Source organism: Canis lupus, chromosome 8, assembly GCF_011100685.1.
Source record: "Canis lupus familiaris isolate Mischka breed German Shepherd chromosome 8, alternate assembly UU_Cfam_GSD_1.0, whole genome shotgun sequence".
Taxonomy (NCBI): domain Eukaryota; kingdom Metazoa; phylum Chordata; class Mammalia; order Carnivora; family Canidae; genus Canis; species Canis lupus.
The window spans coordinates 59,596,855-59,618,241 of record NC_049229.1 but is presented as its reverse complement, the minus strand read 5'-3'; the positions used below and the strand labels follow the sequence as shown (position 1 = coordinate 59,618,241).

Here is a 21,387-nt window from a genome sequence, read left to right as displayed (position 1 = left end):
CTACTATCCATCAGTTACCTACAATTTACAGAGTTTCAAAATAGTTTAAAGATAATAAGTATCAGTCATTAGTCACAAGGGATGTTGAGATCATGCAGACAATGGATGACATTGTACTACTCTTTCATGAATGATGTAACTATACTAAAACTGAATATAATTTAAACAGAATAAAAGCCCTATTGTTGAATAATAATCAAGTTCTTTCTATAGCTTCTTTGGTAAAAACATTAAAATTTATGATCATTTTGTTTTATTATCATAACTACAGTCTTTTAAAAAAATCATTTCTTCAAAGACAGTATGCTTTCATAGGAAAATTCTGAATTTGAAGTGAAGTTGTTTTCATTTTAAACCTTTATTTTGTGGATTTTTTTTTATTTGTTTTCCTCAGATTTGTAGTTATGACATTAGTCATGAAATCTTGACATTATTCTAAACTCTGAATTATACTTCCATAAATATGTAATAGTGAAGTTGCACTTGTATGTCCTCATTGGTTAACACCTTAAATGTCGTAATCATTGGAACCCAATCATTGGTCCCACATTATCTAGGTGAACTAACGTACTCTTTTAATATTGTTGCTGTGTTTTGGGGATGGGATGGGGACATGGAATATATCGCCAACTTTGGAGGTACCCAATAAACAAATATTGTGTAAATAAAACTTGGTTGAAACCATAAAGCTTAGTTTTTGAAATGCAGTATTAATTTTTAGCCTTATTTTTTGTAGCTCTACTAGGATGGGTTAAATAGAGAGGAAGAAAAGTTCAGAAGAGATAACTTTATCTTACCCTTTGGGGATAAAAGAGTTAATACTCTTGAATTGATAGTGTGATTCATTTATTTTATGAGTAATTCTAACTACAGTTACTCCTACTACGATCGTACCATTTAACTGGACTAATTGTTCAAAAATTGAAACATGAGGTTGGCAAATAACTTTCTTCTAAAATAGAAACTAGCTTGTTAGACTCAATCAGACTCAAATCAGTAGACAGCTTTAAAAAAATTTTTTTTTTAAAAGAAACCCTTTTATCACTATTTTATTGGATCTTTCTCTGCCTTTCTATAGCTCATACCACTCAGTTTACCCAACCAGGTTGGTATTACCTGAAGACAGTTGGTCATTTAGAAAAAGGAGGAAGCTACGTGGCCCTGACAGATGGCTTAGGTAACCTCACCATCATCGTTGAAACTATGGTAATTCTTTGTTGTTTGTATAGAATTAACTCACTCTCTTTGTATCAGAAAAACAGTAGAAAACAGAACTAAACACTTTTCTTTTAAAAAGACCACAGCTTTACCAAAGTATAATCGACATATAAACATGTAGAGGAGGAAGAAACTTCTTCCTGTATCCTCTTAGGTTCAGAAGCTGAGGCCCCCCAAATTAAACTGGCAACACTCCAGATTAACAGGAGAAAAGAAAACAGTTTATTTGTGCATGCAACATGCATACATGTGGGAGATGCTCAGTGATGAGCAACTCTGAGAGGTGGAGCACTTAATGGAAAATAAATGACTTTTTGGGAAGATAAACGGGTTTTCAGGAGAACAAACAGGAATGATCATGACCCTGTTCATTTATACTTGAGAGAGGTTTTTCCCTTTCCTTCACGGCTGTAAAAACCCTCTGCAGAAGGGATTTTGGGTAAGTTTTATTCCCATTTCTTCTTTCTGGGAGTAGAACCATCTTAAGGAGGAATTTTTGGCAGTTTTATTTCCCAGAAGTTGCTGCTCTTAGTAAGCTCAAGGAAGCTCAGAGAAGATTTTGTCTCCGTAACTTCTGAATCTCAAATACTTTCAACTTAAAATAATCTTTATACCAAAGTGGCTTATTTTTTGGTGGCATATTATGATCTCCTTCAAACACATACTTAAAATGTGCAACAATATGAATGTTCATATCTTAATAAGCCATTGTCACAATCAAGATAGTGAATGTATCAAGAGCCCCCCAAAGAATACTTATTGTCCTTCCTTAAATATTTTGTCCTACTCCTCCTCATATCCTAGGACTTCCCTGTTCATTGCTTCTAGTCACTGTAGATTAGTTTGCATTTTCTAGAGCTTTGTATCAGTGGAATCATACAGTATGTACTGCTTTTTGTCTTGCTTCTTTCACTCAGTGTAATTATTTTGAGATTCATACATGTTGGGAGACACCTATTGATAAGTAGTATTCCATTGTAAGGACATACCATAGTTTGTTGATCTATTCACTTGTTGTTGATGGACGTTTGGCTTATTTCTCCTTTCTGGCTATTACACTTGAAGCTATGAACATTTGTGCACAGGTTTTATATGGGCATATATTTCTTTTCTCTTGGATAAATACATAGGGATAGATTGGTTGCATAATATGATATGTTCATGTTTGGCTTTTTAGGAAGCTGCCAGACTATTCTCCAGAGATTTTGCTGTTTTAAATTTCCATCAGCAGCATAATTGAAGTTTCAGTTTTTCTTTAGCATTGTGAACACTTGTTATCAGTTAGAAAATTTTATAATGTATAAATGATGTATGTATGATGTAGTGCGTTATTTTGGTTTTGCATTTCCCTACTGACTGATGTTGTTGAGCTTTTCACGTGTTTATGCTTCAGTTATCTTCTTTGGTGAAGTGTGTGTTCAAGTTTTTTGCCCATTTTTTGGTTGGCTTTTTCTTACTGTTGGATTTTGAGAGTTCTTTTTTTTTAAGATTATTTATTTATTTGACAGAGAGAGAGAGAATGAGAGAGAGAGAGAGAACACCAGAGAGCACAAGCAGGGGGAGCAGCAGAGGGAAAGGGAGAAGCAGACTCCCAGCTGAGCAGGGAGCCCAGTGTGGGACTTGATTTCAGGACCCTGGGATCATGACCTGAGCCAAAGGCAGACATTTATTTTATTTTTATTTATTTTAAGATTTTATTTATTTATTCATGAGAGACACAGAGACAGGCAGAGACATAGGGAGAGGGAGAAGCAGGCTCCCTGTGGGGAGTGTGATGTGGGACTCGATCCCTGGACCCTGGGATCATGACCTGAGCCAAAGGCAGATGCTTAACCACTGAGCCACCCAGGTGCCTGAAGGCAGACTTTTAACAGGACTGAGTCACCCATGTGCCTCGAGAGTTCTTTACATATTACATATTCTGGGTACAAGTCCTTTACAGATATGTGCTTTGTGAAGATAATTTCTCAGTCTGTAGCTTTTTTTTTCCTTTTATTAACAGTGTCTTTGGAGGAGCAGGAGTTTTTTTATTTTTATGAAGATCATTTTATTCATCTATACTTTCATGGAACGTGCTCTTGTTATGGTATCTAAGAAGTTTTTGCATATGGGTATCCATCTGTTCTACTACCATTTGAAAGTCTCTTTTTCCCATTGCTTTACCTTTTTACCTTTTATGAAAGTTGTGTCTGGTATCAACACATTCTCTCAGTTTTTATTTATGTGGAAATACATTTTGCCTTTATTTTTTTGAAAGATAATTTTGCTAGATATAGGATTCTTGATTGATAGGGAGGTCTTTTTTTGAGCATTTTGAATATGTTGGTTTTTGTTTTTTCTGATGATAAATCAATTTTTAATGTTACTGAAGCTCCCTTGTGAGTGGTAAGTTGTTTTGCTCTTGCCTTTTTCAGTATTTTCTTCTTTTGAAGAAAGCATTTTTACTGGTGTTTGTGTGTATCCCTTTGCTTTGATTCTTAGAGTTTGTTGAGCTCCATGGGTCTGTAGATTAATGTTTTTCATCAAGTTTGGAAAGTTTTCAGCTATTATATCTTCGAACATTTTTTTCTACTTTCTATTTTCTACTGTCCCATTGTAATATGCTGGTGTATTTAATGCCCTAGAGTTCTATGTGGTCCTACTCATTTTTCTTTATTCTTGTTTTTTTCCCCTGTAGTTATTCAGGTTGTGCAATCTCTATCAGTATGTTTTCACATTCTCTAATTCTTCTGCCAGGTCAGATCTACCGTTGATCTCTCTAGTGAATTTTTTGTCAGTTGTTGAATTTTTCAACTTCAGAATTTCCATTTGGCTTTTTAAAGAAGTTCTATCACTTTATTGATACTGTCCATTTAATGAGACATTATGATGATACTTCCCTTTATTTTTCTTATTTAAGCCTTGTTTCCATTAGTTTTTTAAACATATTTAAATTGGCCTGACTTTGAAGTCTTTGTTAAATCCAAAATTGATCTCACAGCCACTTTCTGTTGCCTTTTTTATGTATGGGTCACATTTTTGTTTGTTTGTTTCTTTGAATGTCTCATAATTTTATTTTGAAAGCCAGATCTTTTATATAATACAAAGTAGCAACTCTGGGTACTGATCTCTTCCCCACAGGTTTGATGTTGTTTGTTTGCTTGTTGTGAAGTTTATCCCCCCACCCTCCTCACCTGCCCTGTGAAGCCCCAGATTTTGCTTCCTCGAGGGGGCAGCTCTGGGCATGTGCACAATCACCCCGGGCCCTCTTTGTCTCTTTCCTTTTTCATACCTCTCTGTTAATTGCTGGCAGATTGCACTTTTGTTTTCAGTAGTGCCATGTGACTTAGATTGCTCCACAGACTGATCCAGTTAAATTCCAGCTTATTTGCAGAGGTGGTTTCTGAGGTTGGTGTTTAGATTTCATCTGATCTCAGGAGGGCTCTTCTTCTGTTTTTGTGGCTTTTGATGGCAAACTAGCTGGACTGTGGTTTAGCTTATGTATCTAAAGAAGCCACCAGTCTCTTCTTATTTGCTTTTCACCAGAACCCCATTATTTTTGAGAGCAACCTTACTCTTGAACTTCCTCCTGCTCTGTGTTAAATATGGTCAACTTGTTTGGGGCGAGTTGCTAAGTTCTCTGTTTTATAGCCTGTCTCTATCCTGGACAAAAATCTCTGAGCTGAAGCCGAGAGCTGGGACAAAGACAAAGAGTGTTTCTTTCTTAGTAACACCTTTGATTTAGGAGTGCAGGATGATGGGTTGGGCTTTGTGACCCCAATATTCTCAGTATTCCAAGGTGAACCCATGGATAGGAGCTGGCAGAGGAGCCTCCTAGTCAGCTGCTTCTTAGCGTTGGCCTCAATTATCTGAGGGGGTAAAGGATGAGAAATCCTGAAATCCTGCTTCTCCCAGGAAGCTACTGCAGCCTTCAGCTGCAAGCTGGGAGGAGGGAGCCCTGTGTTCTTGGCTGCACCTACCTGGCATGCAGTTTCTGCCACTTGGGTAGGAGAGACAGGGATGGAGTAGATTGTGGTTTAAATGCCACTGGCTCTTGCTCTTTTTAATTGATTTTCTTGAATAAATGTTTATTTGTTGCATGCCCTTAGGTCATTTCCATTTTTTAAAAAAAGATTTTATTTATTTATTTATTTATTTATTTATTTATTTATTTATTTATTTAAGAGAGAGAGAGAGAGAATATGGGGGAAGAACAGAGGGGAAGGGAGAGGGAAAGAATTTCAAGCAGACTCTGCATCCAGCATGGAGCCCAGTGTGGGACTTGATCTCAGGACCTTGGGATCATGACCTGAACCAAAACCGAGAGTTGAATGCTCAACCAACTGAGCCACCAAGGTACCCTGGATCATTTCCATTTCTAAAAAAATAATTTTCAACAGTTTTGAGAGGTGCAGCGTCATGGAGCTCCTCACATTGTCGTTCTGGAAGTACAACTCTACTTCAGTTTTTTATGTGTGATTTCCTTTGAACATATTTAAATACTTGATTTAATGTTTTTGTCTCATGAGCCTAATATATGGCAAGTAATGCCTGGCTTTCTCAGACATGGTTTCTGTTGACCGCTTTTATTCCTGTGTATGGATGCCGCTCTCCTGTTTTGTTTTGCAAATCTTATAATTTATTTGTTGAAAGCTATATCTATTACATAATGTATTGTGGCAGCTTTGGAGGTCAGATTTTCTCCCCTGTCTAGCATTTGTGTTGCTCTTTATTGGCTCACTGACCTTCTTGAACAGATTCTGTACTTTGTCAGCTTTATCATGTGTGGCCACTGAAGCCCCTGCTTAGTTACCTTAGTAGTAAGCTCATGACTGTTACAGAGGTTTCCTTATGTTTGGAACTGGCAGGTCTCCTGGCCTTGGCCCACAGGCTGTGTTTCATGTTGGGGTGTATGTCAGTGCTCAGGAAATGTACAGCTAGCTCTGTGGGAGCTTTTACTTCATGTTCGAGCAAAGCTTCAAGGTTGACCTGAATTTCCCAATATAGCCATAAGGGGTATTCAGATTATCCACGTCTTCTTTAGTGACCTTTGGGGTTTTGTGTCTTTTTTTTTTTTTAAAAAGAGTGAAGGAGGGCAGAGGGTGAGATAGAATCCCAAGCAGGCTCTATACCCAGTATAGAGCCCAATGTGGGGTTCAGTCTCACGATCCTGAGATCATGACCTGAGCTGAAATCAAGAGTCAGATGCATAACTGACTGAGCCACCCAGGTGCCCCTCGTTTTTGTGTCTTTCTAAAGGTTTTTCCATTTTATTCAAGTTGTTCAATTTTTGGACATACAGTTTTTGGTGTTATTCTCTATTATTCCTCTACTATCTATATAATTTGTTCTGATGTCACCTTTCTTAGTGTTGATAATGACAAGTTGTGTTTCCTTTCTTTTTACCATGATTTCCTGATTAGTCTAGCTAGAAGTTTATCAATTTTATTGATGTTCTCAAAGAATCAGCTTGTGGTTTCTTGATTATTCTCATTTTTCTGGGTTTTGTTTAGTTGATTTTTCCTTTGATCTTTATTTTTTTTCCTTCTGCTTACTTTTGTTTTATTTTTTATTTTATTATTATTATTTTTAAGGTTTTATTTATTTATTCATGAGAGACACAGATAGAGGCAGACACAGGAAGAGGGAGAAGCAGGCTCCATGTAGGGAGCCCGATGTGGGACTCGATTCCTGGACTCCAGGATCACTCCCTGGCCGAAGGCAGGCGCCAAACCACTAAGCCACCCGGGGATCCCCCTGCTTATTTCTGTTTTAAATTTGCTCTTCTTGTCCTAGTATCTCCAGGTAGAAGCTGAAGTCTCATATCTTTCTTCTCTGATCAGTGTTCAGTGCTGTAAATTTGCTCCTAAGTACTGCTTTTATGGCATCCCACAAATCCTACATTGTATTTTTATTTTGATACAACTCAAAATTCTTTCTGATTTCCCTTTTTATTTTTCTTTGAGTCATAGATTATTTAGAAATTTGTTATTTAGTTTCTATATATTTTGGAATTTTTCTAGTGGTTTTTCTGTTATTTATCTCTGATTTAATTATCTTGGGTCAGAGGACATCCATTGTCTGACTTGGATCTTAAATGTTCTTTTATGGCTAAGAATAGTGTTCCTTGGAAAAATGTTGCTTGTGTACTTGAAAAGAATGTACATCTGCTGTTGCTGGGTGAGGTGATCTATAGATGTCAATCCTGGCAAGCTGTGTGCTAGCATTGTGCAAATCGCCTCTACCCTTGTCAATTTTCTGTCTAGTTGTACATCATTTACTGAGGATGAGGAATTGGAATCTCTAACTACAACTGTAGTTTTTTAATGTCCACAAAGCCTGTTACAGAGGCTCTGAGATCAGTGCTCTGAGATCATTGAATCCCCTGAAGTAGGGATTATGTCTCATAATTCTTTTGGTCCCAGTCCATGGTAGTAACTATTTAGTAAAAAATTATGTTGTCAGTGTGAGAACTGTTATATGTACTTACTGACTTTAGTTGTATATGAAGGTTATATTTAGATGAGATGCCTTTTCAGTGAAAACATACAAGCATTTGCATCTTATTCGATGTATTTTACTTGGAAAAGAATTATATAAAAATTAATCTGTGTGCCATAAATGACTCTAGTTTAGCCATGAATTCAAAATTTAATTCAGTCAAAATGCTGGCGAGCTTTACTTTGACTAGGCATCCATGGTAGATTTTCAATACAGATTATATTAGGAAAAAAGTCTATAAAAATTTTAAATAAACTCATATTTGTCATCTAAGATGCACCATTTCTGTTCATCTTGAGGCCTTAAATGTTTGATTTTCTTTTCCTCAGGTGGCTAGTATCATTTGGATAACTTCAGTGGTTATTTTTTTTTTCTCTCCTAGAGCCATAAACAGTCTGCTTGTATAAGGCCGTTTCTGCCTTACTTCAACGTGTCACGTCAGTTCGCTACCTTTGTTCTTAAGGGTTCTTTTGTAAGTAAATATGTGGGACTTTATTTTGGTTTTGATTCGAGGATTTGTATTTGATTTGAGAATTTATGTATTTTATCAGAGGCCAGCAGTTTATAAGTGAAGTCTTACATTAAGAGCTATTAAGTACTTGCACATAAATGGATAGAAACCCTGGCGTCTTTGATTTGCTGATTGTTCTTAGGAGGCAAAACTCTCCTTGGCTAAAAACTCTCTTGGTGGCTTTGAAGAATACTTAACAAAAGTCACTTGCAACAAAGTTGTTCTTGTTGGTAGAATCATCAGGTATGTAGTCTAGGAAACTTTCAAGCATTGATCTTTTCAGTACTCTGTACAAAAATACCAACAACATAAAAAGATGACCAGTTTTGCTATTTCTACCTATTGTTAGTTTTGAACACAGAAAATACAATGCCTTTTCTTACTACTAGTGGCATAAAAGTTGTTTGTTAATACCAGAAAATTCCTAAAGAGCATTTTACACAGGTACAGTAGTATTTTTGAAGCAAAGGCACTAAAATCTTTTTAAACATTTGCCAAGAGTATGTGGTATTTATAGGAAATAAAGTATTTGCTTGAACAATATCTTCTTACTCTCAGAATGTTGCTATTTAAGATTGGAAGTGGGTCTTTTGGCAAATAGAAATAGAGTGTACATTATCAACAGTTCATTCTTGCTGGTACTAATTTTGGAAATCCTCAGGGGATATGATGAATTACTCAACTATGCCTTTTTCTGTGTATTTTCTCCTCAGAGTGAAATACCAGAGCTACAGGTGTGGTATACGAAGCTTGGAAAACCATCTGAGAGATATCTTTTTAAACAACTGGATTCTCTATGGGTAGTTTTAAAATAAATCCTTACATTTTGAGTATTGCAAGTAGTAAAAGAGAACAGACATTTGGTTAATGAATTGAGAATTTTTAGTTTTATAATTGGTTTTGTGGCAGAAGTATAATAGAGCTAAAGTTGTCCCCAGCTGTTTGTTTTTAAAATAGAAATCCTTCTCAAGGTGTAATAGACATGTGTATGTTTATAGGTATGTTTGCTTTTAGCATTTAGTTTGTAGGGTGAATGGTACCACCAGCCCTTGGCTGCCCAAGTCAGAAAATTGAGTCTCATCTGAGACCATCTTTCCCACCCACCCTATCTTTATACCATCATTGATTAAGTCCAGAGCATTCTATCACTGATGTGTTTTTCTTACACATTCCTTATTTTTGATTCCCACTACTACTGCTTATTTTGGTTCCTTATCATCTCTCTCCTGGATTTTGGAAACTACCTCCTGTTTTTCCAGCCTCCAGTAGGACTCTGTCTGGCCACCCATCACACTGCTACCAGAATGATGTGTCTAAAATGCAGATCTGATTTTTGTTGATCCACTGCTCAAAGATCTCTCAGTGATTTTTCCTGTGAGCTCACATGCCTTAGCATGGCACACAACCCTAGTGACCACCTCATAAAGTAAAAGGCTGCTTCCATTTCTTGATGTGTGTTCTCCTAACATGGCCTGTAATCACAGACCAAACTACTTGCCTCTTTTAGAGCATAGCATGCTACTTCACTCATCTCTGTGACTTTGCACTTGCTTCTTCCTCCTAGAATGCCTTCTCCTCGTGTCTTTGTTGTCTTTCAAGAATCCGCTCAAATGATTCTTGCTGCTTCCACTGAGGCTTTCCTCACTGGTCTCAGCTCACAGCCACTTATGAACAGGTGCTTACCACCTAGTTAAGCACTTTCCCCACTACATTTGGCACCTTGAAGATTGGGGCCCTGCCTGATTTAGGTTTTTATCCCTGGTCCCTGCCATCATGCTTAGCACATGGTAGTTCCTCAGGAAATGTTTCAAAGAATGAATTGATCCAAGTGAATACATTATTTCACCAAATTGACACAAATCTGCTTTTCCTGGGAATTACTCATGTTCTGTGAATCAACTAGTCACTATCAGTGATTAAACATGATTTCTTTATTAAATTCTAAAAAAAGAGCAATTTGCTTTTTGCACAACAAATTGCTAGAAATAGCATATTAAATAAATTTTCCAAAAAAAAAAAAAATAAAAAATAAATAAATAAATAAATAAATAAATTTTCCCCATAAGAAAAATAATACCACGTGGGTGTATTACCTGAGCCAGAACATGGTGTTATGTATTTCAGAGATCTAACAGTTTATTATTAAAGCAAAGATATGGTATAAACCCCTTTAATTCAAAGTAGGAAAAAAACTCTTCAAATTTCATACAATGGGCGTCGCATCCATCTAATGCCTACACTAATTACGCAAAGGATTCTAGTGCCTTCAGAGGCCTACATGTAGCACAGAACAGCTGCGATATAGGGAGTGTTTCTTGAAGGTCATGCACTGAGTGAAGCACTTTATAAACATTACCTGTTTAATACTTGCAACGGCCTTGGGAGGTATATGTTTTTTCCCCTCACTTTATGGAGATGTGGCTTAAAAAGGTTAAGTTGTCAAAAGGATAAATGTGACATAAACCTAACTTGCTAATTGAAATATATATTGAACATGTAAAAAGTAGGACTTTTTTCTTAATAATAATAGGTTTTTAGTGATTAACAGCTGAGTCATCAGTGAGATTTTATGGATTTTTCTACCTTAGTAAAGTCCTAAAAAAAGTAAATAAGCAGATCTCTTATTTATGTATATTGAATATACACAGGCTCTGAGAAGCTTACAGTGTCATGGAAATTGATTCAGTATCATCTTGTTCTCTGTCCCTCCATGGAGGGAAATTCTTTTAATATGCTGTGTACAAAGTATAATTTGATAATGTCTTATAAATAAGAAAAAAGATCCCCGAGGCCTTGATAAGGGGGGGTGGCTTCCAGGAGTGCTTATGAAGTTTTAGCAGAAGTGAGTTTGGCTTTTCTTGAAGTTTGTTTTCCAAAAAGTTATTTTGCTCACAATGAGATGGGCCAGGGCACCTGGCCTTGACCTCTGCATTTTTATTTTCCAGCTCCTCGACAGCAGCAGCACTTTCACCCTGGAGCTTCAGGAGGATGAGATCTTCACACTCACCACTCTCACTGTGGGGAGCAAGGGTAGCTACCCGCTGCCTCCCAAGTCCGAGCCTTTCCCGCAAATTTATGAAGATGATTTCGATGTTGGTAAGTGTGTGTGTGTGTGTGTGTGTGTGTGTGTGTCTGTGTATGTGTACAGTGTGTGTTTACTAAAACTTGGTTTCCCTTTTTAGCACTAGCTGGTAGAAGACCCGTCACACTGGTGTCTTAGAGTGGCTGTACAGTATAGCTGTGCATGTCCACACACTGAGACCTCATTTCTAGGTTACCTCAGGGTGACTCTCAGCTGGAGGACCTTGTATTTTTTAGTAGAGGTCACTGTCAGAATAGAAGCTATAATGCTAACTTGGTTTTGGTGAAGCTTAAGATTTGGGCACTACCACTGCCCTTTTATCCATATGTCACAAAAGCCATTACTGGTGTTCTTGAGCATGGAGGTCAAGGTCCCTCATTTTCCACAGTGCTATCAGACTGAGTGCTGGGGGCAGTTACACTCCCCTCCAGTGCTTTCACCTCCTTATCTACCTAGGAATTTTATACTTTTATACTTCTTATACTAGTTTTATACAGATCTTCTAGGAAAATCTGTCAGAAAAGTTTTTGATTTTAGGTAATTTAGGAAAACCACTTGAAAAATTGGAAGGCGGCACAGTCATTGTGGTTATAGCCCTAGATCACTTAGTAAGCGACAGAACTTGTTGACCAGGAGATGCACAGCTTCTGGAGCTCTAGACAGGGTCCCGTGGGTCTCTTTTTTGCTCCTAAAATCCATAGCTGTAGGAGAGAAGCAGGGAGGGGGATTGCCATTGAGAGTGCGTTGAACCCCTTGTTTGCAAGGCTGCTCTTTCCAGGACGATGGGTTGCGGACTCCTACTCCCTCCTTCTGGTCACAGTCATGGCTGCCGGGTCTCAGCTCCCTTTTCCCAGGAGGTGATATCTGGGTTCATGGCAGTGCAAGGCCCCTTGGACTGTGTACTGGAGTCCGCTCAGTTACTTGCATAACACAGATGACAGGGACCAGACACGGACCCTCAGAGTTGCTTGGTGGCTTGTTTCCTTGCAATTCTCTGAAGTAGCCTCTTAGATGAATCCATGAATTACGCCACCAGGAATGTCTTTGCAATCTGTTGCTCACTTCCCTCTGTTGCCAAAGGTAACTCTTCTTGTCTCCAATGGAGAAGTCTGTGTGGGATATGGCCTAGTTAACAAGGGGGAAGTTCCCCAAACACCATAATTATTTATTCTGTGACACGAAGACCGAAAGACAATTCTAAAGTTTCAAATCCAGAATGTAGTGCTTTACTGACTACAAAATAAACTAAAAACTGTAAGTCAGGCTGTAGCACTACTTTATGTGGCTCTTAATTTCTCAAATGATGAGTATGAAAACACTTAGAAAAGCATGAAGTGTGAAATTAGCTGTAAGATTATTACTAAAATTGCCCTTCATTAGCCTTTGCTGTTGTAAGACTGTAATTTAATTTAATAAACTTAAAAAAAGATTGATAGCTTAGGCCCAGCTGGTTTTGCTTCATTTTAGAAATAGAAGAAATTTGGAATTTGTAAATTCTGTAGTTGATATAGTGAGGCTTTTCTAATCTTCTATCAGCTGATGGCTGTATCTCTTGACAAATACTAGAAATAACAAAACTATCTCTTACTGAGCCCTTGCTAGGTGCTGGTTTATGTACACACTGAACATACTGTCATTTAATTCTCTTATCCTCATGCTCACTTAGAAAGGAGGATACTTGAGATGCAGGGCAGTTAAACAACTTGGCCATGGGGACGGACTGAGCTAGAACTTAAACCTTGGGTCTGCCTTTCTCTAAAACCCATGATCTTTCCTCTTGTGCAGTTGCCTGGATTAAATATGTAAAGTCTACTTATCAGACCGACCATATGGGTGTTGAATCATAACGGTGATATGAAAATTAATCTCTTCATTAACCTAAGCCCTAAACTTCCACTCATTATTAGTATCATTTACTTATTTAGGACTTTTCAAAAGTGTTTCAAAATGTGCCATAAAATACCAGAGAGGAGAGGTTCTGTCAGAATTTTATACTAACTAGAGAATTTATTGTGTTCCTAACAGATTACCCATTTTTTAGTGAAGCTCCGAATTTCGCTGATCAGACTGGCGTCTTTGAATACTTTACGAACATTGAAGACCCTGGAGAGCATCGTTTCACACTGCGCCAAGTTCTCAATCAGCGGCCCATTACTTGGGCTGCTGATGCATACAATACCGTCAGTATTATAGGAGATTACAAATGGTATATAAAACTGGTGTCCTAACATAGATCTAGCCGAAGTAACCTTGTAATGTTGTCAGGTATATTCTGAGGCAGAGACTTTTCAGTGGTCTTCCTTGTGCAAGAGCCTAATAGGTGTGATCACTGGTGAATATCATGGCCATAAGCCAGCATGTAGTTATAATGCCTCCGTGTCCTTCCCTCAGAGTTGCCCTATTTAATAGTGATGGTTGCAGGAGCCAATTGATTTTAATATAAAAGTTAAGGACTTGTGGATCTAGTTATAATTTAAGATTTACTTATAAACAGACTTTGTGATTTGTGTGTTTTTGTTTTTTGCTGGCCAGTTGATTTGTTGATCTGTTGTTGCCACCTGCTGGATCCATTCTAGACTTACACTGTTTAAGCTTTTGTAGAAAATCTATTCACCAGGTGACGGTAGATGGCAATAGTGAAAAGCAAATCAACTTTTACTTGGTGAATTTAACTCTCTTCTTTAGGCATTTGTTAAAGAGATAAGTTGTATTTTTTCTACACTTAAAACATAACGACCAAACCAAAACTTCGCCTCCCCTCTTAAGTCAGTTGTGGGATTCTAATGTACCAACTTATTCTACCTGTTTTAGTTGTTTCTTTTCTGTTTTTTTTTAAGCTATTATAATTCTGTGAAACAAAACTCAAGCATTCCAGGTTTAGTGTTAATAACTACTAATACCAAGTCACCAAGCAGCCATATCTATTACTTGGAAATTGGACAGGGCAAGAAAGATAAATCTGAAAAGAGCCTTGATTATCAGTGGAATGCTGAAAAAAGTTTTTATCCTGTCTCTATTGCCTTACTCCCTGTTAGAAATCCCAATTTTGTTCTAAGCTCTGCAGTAGGTCTTGAGAAATTTTTAGCTACCCAGTTTCCAGAACCCGTACAGCACCATGGAGTTATTAGGGGTGGGGGTGAGGGTGGGGTCCAGTGAAGAATGCTTGCCTAATTTAGGCTAACTTTGGTGGCTTGTCTTTTTATATAACAAAAATGCCATTTGTCCCACATCTCTGTAGTAGACACTTTACCTGGATTTTCCGATTGTGCCAGTAGGGTGTTTGATTTTTTTTTCATTTGTTACCCGTGATCTTATTATAGGACGGGTGACTAGGTTCACTTGTCTAAGGGCTGGGCCCCATTATTTTGATTACCAGTTTGGAAGCCAGCCACCGTAGAAAACCTTTAACTTTCTGCAACAACTGTTATCCTCCTTGCTCATGAGTACTACAGAAGAGTTGCTCTTCCTGAACCCAAACTCTTACTTCTGGCTGGGACTCTAGAAAACTGGAAAGACTCTCTAATTATAATAGAGAGATGGATAGAGTACCATCCATCCAAAGAGTTACCAAATGTCTTCATAACTCTGAAAATTTTGCAGTATTTAAATAGCAGTGCACATCTTTACTGCTGCACTGGGTAAGGAGGTGAAGAGAGGAAGGAGGGGGAAGGCAGGGGGAGAGAGAAAGAGGGAAAGAGGGACAGAGTTTGAATGAGAAAGAATGAGGAAAGGGCAGTGATGCCTTTCGAGAAGGGACTGTTTTCATCCTTCTTAGCCTGCTTTCATTGTGCAAACCCCCTGGCTTGGGAATATGCAGTGACTCTCTCCAGCAACCCAATCAGACCTACACGTTTGTGCCTGACTTCCAAGACCCTTTCAAATTTGGGCTCATCCTATTTATTATGTGCCATTTCCCAATGTTTCCTCCTGGATTCAAGGTAGTCAGATCTGTTCAGATCTGTTCATGTGCCATGCTCATTTCTGTTTTCTGGCTGCAATGCCCTTACTGTAAGGAAAGGAGGGAGTGAAAACTCAGTCATAGTACATATGGATATGAGCTTTCCACAACTACTGATGGTAGAGGTGTCATCCTCCCCACCTTGTGGATTGGGAAGCCAAAGCTTCCGGGTAAGATTAACCCAAGATCCCATACTTTTCAGTTCTAGAACTAGGGTGAGACACCAGGACTGTTTGGTGCTGGAGCCTATGCTCTTTGGAGCATACCTCACAGCTTTGTTTTAATCATTGTCTTCTTCCTAAGAGTAGGAGAGAGAGAATGAGTGTCGTTTACCTATAGTGCTATGTTAGTAAGTCTGCTCTGAATGTGTACACGCTGTCATTAGTTCTTAGGATGTGTTCGCAGGGGGACTTCCTCTGTCATCCTTAGATTTAGTTAAGTACCAGCACAGTAATTGGACTGTAGAGGGTAGACTTTCTGAAAGCTGCTTAGGATGTCCTCCTTGTTAGTAAGCTTCGGTGGGGACCCGAGGACAACCACAAAATTACTGTCTACTGCACATGTCCAAAGTTTGCATCTCTTTGGTTAAATTTTCTTTATGTCCTGGCCAGTGTTTGTGCTCTTGGCACAACCAAGAAATTATGGCTGTGGAACACTAGACCTCACTTTTATTCTGTTTCATTCATTGTCTGAAAATTGCCTGCAAGTTCCCATGAGGAATCTTTATTCTGGAATGTGATGTAAAAAAAAAAGGAAATTAGATCTTCTCCCACCCTTGACTGTAAATAAAGGAAGTTTATGGTGCTGACCCTTTCACGCTTCTGATGAACCAGAACACAGGTAGGGGATGTATGGAGCAATGCTGATCCCTCGTGCTTTCCTGCTGGCAACAGTCTACAGAGAGAAAAGCTCCTGCTACTTGGGAGGATGTACAAGACAGCCTGGGCTTTAGTTAACTTTGCATTTGATTTTTCCTGTAAAGTGGCCCAGCTTTGATTAGATGATTTCCGTGTGGATTTTCCTGATTGTTGCGTGCCTGTTGTAGCTACTTTTTTTCTATATTTTCCTTTATAGAGCAAAATTTTATTGTGTGAAATTCACTGATAAGGAACTGAGAATATAAAAGCCACATAATTCTAGATCTAATTTGCCCCCATTTCCAAAATATATTTCTTGGTATTCTTAGATTTATTTTAGGTAAATTGCTTGCTTTATTACTTGGCTTTGTGAAGCCTTTGAGTAGGCGGTAGATTATTTTCAGAGATTGTGTTGGTTTGGGATGGTTGTATCACTGCAGAAGGCATCTAGTAGCATTTACAAAAGAAGCCTGGGGACAGAGCTCACCGGCAAAGCTCTAGTAGTTCCTGGTTGTCTGAAGGTTCCCCCTCCTTTGATATACCCCTGTCGATGAGTAATGGCAGGCAGGGTTTTACTGCCCCTATATAGACAGATATGGTCTGTAGGAGAAAATGGCTCTCAAAATAGGATTCCCAGACTGGTGGCAGCAACATCACCTGGGAACTTGCTAGGTGATTCAAGAGCCCCATCCCAAACCTACTGAATCTGTGGTTTCAGATACTGTGGGGCGGGGCTAACAGGCTGAATTTAATAAGCCCTCCAGGTGATGTCAGTGCTGTTCAAATTTTAAAATCCCTGCTGTAGAGTCAACATAAAGTTGACTCTGTTTTCAGAGAACTAATTTGAGATCTTCTGGAGTTTTTAAGTCTTGGTAGGTTTAAAGGTAAAAATTAGGCCCGAAGTAGCTTATGTTCTCTTAGAGACTCCTAGGTTTGCCTTCACTGCTTCTCTTAGCTGATGGAAATTTAATAAACCTTTTTTGTTTAGAACTGTTTGGACCTTCTTTGTATTCCTAGGAAAAAAGGCTTCTTTTAACGTTATATTCTTAGGATGAGAAGTTTTATTATAGAAAGACAAGAAATGTGTTCTTAAGAGACTTAAAAACAATAAATATTATTTTCAGGTAATATTAAAAGAGGCAATGAAATGACTTTAGCGACATAAAACTATCAATGAAGATTTTTTTTTTTCATCAATGAAGATTCTTGAAGCCCATCCCTGCTACAAGCACAGACTTAGCAAATCACTTACCTCAATTAGAAGTCTGGAAGTGTGTGGCTGTGAAGTGACACATTTATGCTGCATCCTGAGTGGCATAATTAAAAGCGCTAACTAACAGTTTCATTCTGCAGGTCCAATCTGACTGTAAGGTGTGATGTTTACATAGAGACTCCTGAGAAGGGAGGCGTGTTCATTGCCGGAAGAGTAAATAAAGGTGGTATCCTGATTAGAAGTGCCAGAGGAATTTTCTTCTGGATTTTTGCAAATGGAACCTACAGAGTTACAGGTGATCTAGGTAAGTGACTTCTTCTGGAGCACGTGACTTACTAGGAAATAAGCTACAGTGAGCTTGTTACTCACTGAGTGATGAGAGAGCTTTTCCTCAAAGTGCTTGGACATCTAACTGAAGAGATGCAACACATGTAAGCAAATACCAAATGATTCAAAATTAGAGTTAATTAGAAAGGCAGCTGTGTTACAGGAAATTGTTCAGAGCTTCTTCAGGCAGAACTGAGTTAGGCTGTCAGGGTAGGATTTGCATAGACTAGGGTCAGGTAGACATGGTAGGGAGACCCTGTAAGTAAAAGCAAGATTCCAAGAAGGTGCCAGTGTGCTTATGGAACTACAAGGAGAGGGATTGGCCTGCTTAAAATGGAGAAATCGTATTTCCCACTTTATTTAATAATTTGAAAACAGCTTGACTTTTTAAATTCATCTTAAGCAACCCTTGTTTTATGCAGAATAGTATTTTTTCCAGGATCAGTGCTTAGAATATGTCTTTGTTGGATTCTGTCTCATTCCCTTTGGTATCAGTACACCCTCCCCACCCCCTGTATTGAAACAGACCGTCTTGGTGCTGCGTCTTCCTGACTCCCTGTCTTGACTTCCTCTTACATTAGTAAAAAAAATCTTCCCTCCTCTAGTTTGCTATTCTCTGCCTCTTCCTAAGGAGGAAAGGGCTCCACAAGTAAAAAAGAGTGGGTTGTATAGACACTAGAGTAGGACTGCAAAATCATAGCATGACCCATCTAGAACATTCCTCGCAGGTTGTCGAGTCCAAAGCAGAGAGATTAATTGATTTGCCCAAAGTCTGAATATGAGTTAGTAGCAGAACTAGAACTAACAATTCACATCCAGCTTTTTAATCCCCACTGTTCTTGTGTTTTAAACTGCCCACTCAACATCCCATTCTGGTTTCTCCCAGGCATTCAAATATAATATAATCCCAAAATTAACTCATTATTTTCTCTAATTCTCAGTTCATGCTGTGCTGTTCCCATGAAACCAGTTATACCAGGTGGAAATCTTATGGTGACCTTTGACCACTACTCATTTTTTTTTTTTTATAGCAAATCCAATTGAGTATAAATCTGTACCTGAAGCTAACACATTATACTGTGTTTTTTAAGTTTATTTCACTGGTTCTCCTGTGAGCTCACATATGACTCCGTAGGATCCCAGTACATGCTTCTGGAATGCATGCCTGAATGAAGGATGTTTTGTTTTAAATCATTGGTAGATCTGGAAATGTAGATTTTTATTAAGGCTCACTCTATATACAAATGCTGCCTGAGAACCCTAACTGAGCTATGTGATTCTGTGATTTAGATCTTAAAAATATATCAATTAATCTTTTTGTGTTGCAGCTGGATGGGTCATATATGCTTTAGGACGTGTTGACGTTACAGCAAAAAAATGGTATACGCTCACGTTAATTATTAAGGTAAGTACTGCTGATCAGAATGCCTGGAGGTAAAATATTCTTTTTTTGTGTCTTTCTAGCATTTTTTGTTATCAAATGAGAGGAGAAAAGTGTGATAAATACAGTAATGGAAATAGGCAGAGAATCTGCTAGGACACCAACAAGCCAGCAGACCCTAGGGTGGTAGTGTATGTCAGGATGAACCTGCATGAGAACCACCAGCTATTGAGTTTAATCACTCTGCAATTTTTTAAAGTTCTGGTTTTGTTTCTTAAACTCAGGAGCCCTTGGTAGATAGTCAATAACTGAATTATTTTTTCTAAGTTGGCTGAACCAAGATTATAAATTGGAGCCTATAAATTTATTTTTGGTGGTTGAGGATAATTTGGTTTTCAGTGATAAGTACAATTTTTTAAGAAGTTGGTTTCCATGAATACTTTTTTCAGAGAAGATACTAGATCAATCATAGGATTGTGGCTTCTAAAAATATTTGTCAAAATCACTGGGTGATCATGAGTTATGGGTGGACATGCATCCAAGGGGTACTGTGTAGAAACTTCTGTGTAATATACTGCCACTGCCCGGCAGTGTGGTTCTGCTGTAAGTTGGTTTCGGTTATGACAGCAGTTAAATACGGAATTCAGAGTACTTTTTCAAATTGTTCTCATTTCTTACCCAACCACCCAAAATGACAATACACATTTTTCAGGCACTAACAATACATTTTGAGCATCTGGTTTGGGTGTGGCATTGTTTATTTCATTCTGCTACACTCGATGGGCGCAGCTTTGTTCCCAGTTCTTCCCTTTCATGGTGAATGGGGACGATCTGGGCTGGCTTTACTTGCAGGTGGAGAGGAGAGTCTTCTACGTGTGCCTCTCAGGGTGCACATGTGCTGGGATTTGATTAGGCTGGTATTTAGAAATGGAATTGCATTTTAAATTTTGACAGATACTGCCCTATTGCTAGCCAAGCTGTGTCCGTTTTTATAGCAGTTATAATTGTATTTGATATTACCTATTTGTAAGGGTTATTTTTCAAGCTAATTGGCATGATTTATATTTCCTTGATAATTAAGGAGCTTGCACCCCCCTATTTTCTGATTTTGTTTTCTTTTTCTGATGGCTTCATATGAATTTATTATATATTCTGAGTACTGTGAGGTATGTCACAAATATTTTCTTCTGTCTTGTGTATTTTAATTTTGCTTATGGTATGTTCCATGAAGAGAAGTTTTAAATTTTGGTTCTGTCAAACATTTCACTTTTTTTTTCATTGCTTTTATGTTTTATTTAGGAAGACCTTCACCTTTCTCAAGGGTAGGAACATTTTTTTCTCTAAAGTTTAGGATTTTTTTATGCTGAAGTCTTTTTTTTTTTTTTTTAAGATTTTATTTATTTTGGAGTGGGGGCAGAGGAGCAGAGGCAGAGGGAGAAAGAGAATCCCAAGCAGACTCCCTGCTGAGCATGGAGCCCCACATGAGGCTCAATCCCAAGACCCTGAGATCATGACCTGAGCCAAAACCAAGAGTCAGATACTTAACTGACTGAGCCACCCCGGCACCCTTATTTTGAAGTCTTTACTACATCTGGAATTTACTTGTGAATCATAAGGGGGAAAAGCCCAGTATAATTCTTTAAACAAATGAATAGCCATCATCCCTTATCACACAAGACTGTCCTTTTGTGAATGATTTAAAGTCCTCCTTTTTGAGGTAACAAATCATCACATGCACATAGGCTTATTTCTGAACTTTGTTCTTTATATTGCTTTTGTCTTTATTTTCTAGCATCACACTTTAAAGTGTATTAACTTTCCAAAATATTTAATTACATAGTTTACCCTCTTCCTTCAGGTTCTTTCCTGACCACCTTGTATCAAACCATCTCCCTTAGTGTCCCTCCTCCCTCAGTGAATGAAGTGAGCGCTCTTAGCAGCAGCACGTTTGAACCAGACAGAGCTGCATGTGTACTGCCTTGATGGCACCTGCTGACTCCCTGCAAGTTATTCACCTCTTTGAGCTTCTGTTTCTTTGTCTGTAAAAGGGAGATACCTTCTAGAAGGTAGCTTTAGGGTTAAATGGTTTTTATTCTTTCATCCAATGCATTTCTATTAAGCACCTTTCATGTGTACTTTCCTCGGTGCTGGGGATACGGCAGTGAACAAGACACATGAGGTTCCCACTCTCCTAGAGCCTGTATTCTTCTAGGACACGGGTTGGCAAAGTCTTCCTGTAAAGGGCCGGATAATAAATATTTTAGGCCTTGTGAGCCAACTGGTCTGTGGCACTTTACTCACCTCTGCTTGCATAGTGAGAAAGCAGCCATGGTCAGTAGGTAAATGAATGCGTGGTGCTG

The 21,387-nt window shown here is 38.3% G+C and overlaps 1 protein-coding gene across 1 annotated transcript in view; it reads left to right on the top strand.

Moving 5' to 3' along the window:
* The window catches only part of GALC (galactosylceramidase), a 57,024-nt gene that overhangs the window by 33,449 nt on the left and 2,188 nt on the right, over positions 1–21,387 (top strand). Inside the window, 7 exon segments of the mRNA NM_001003238.1 lie at positions 1,079–1,206; positions 8,081–8,170; positions 8,923–9,009; positions 11,155–11,305; positions 13,317–13,497; positions 17,460–17,623; positions 18,975–19,051. Coding sequence (NP_001003238.1) covers positions 1,079–1,206; positions 8,081–8,170; positions 8,923–9,009; positions 11,155–11,305; positions 13,317–13,497; positions 17,460–17,623; positions 18,975–19,051 — 878 coding nt within the window.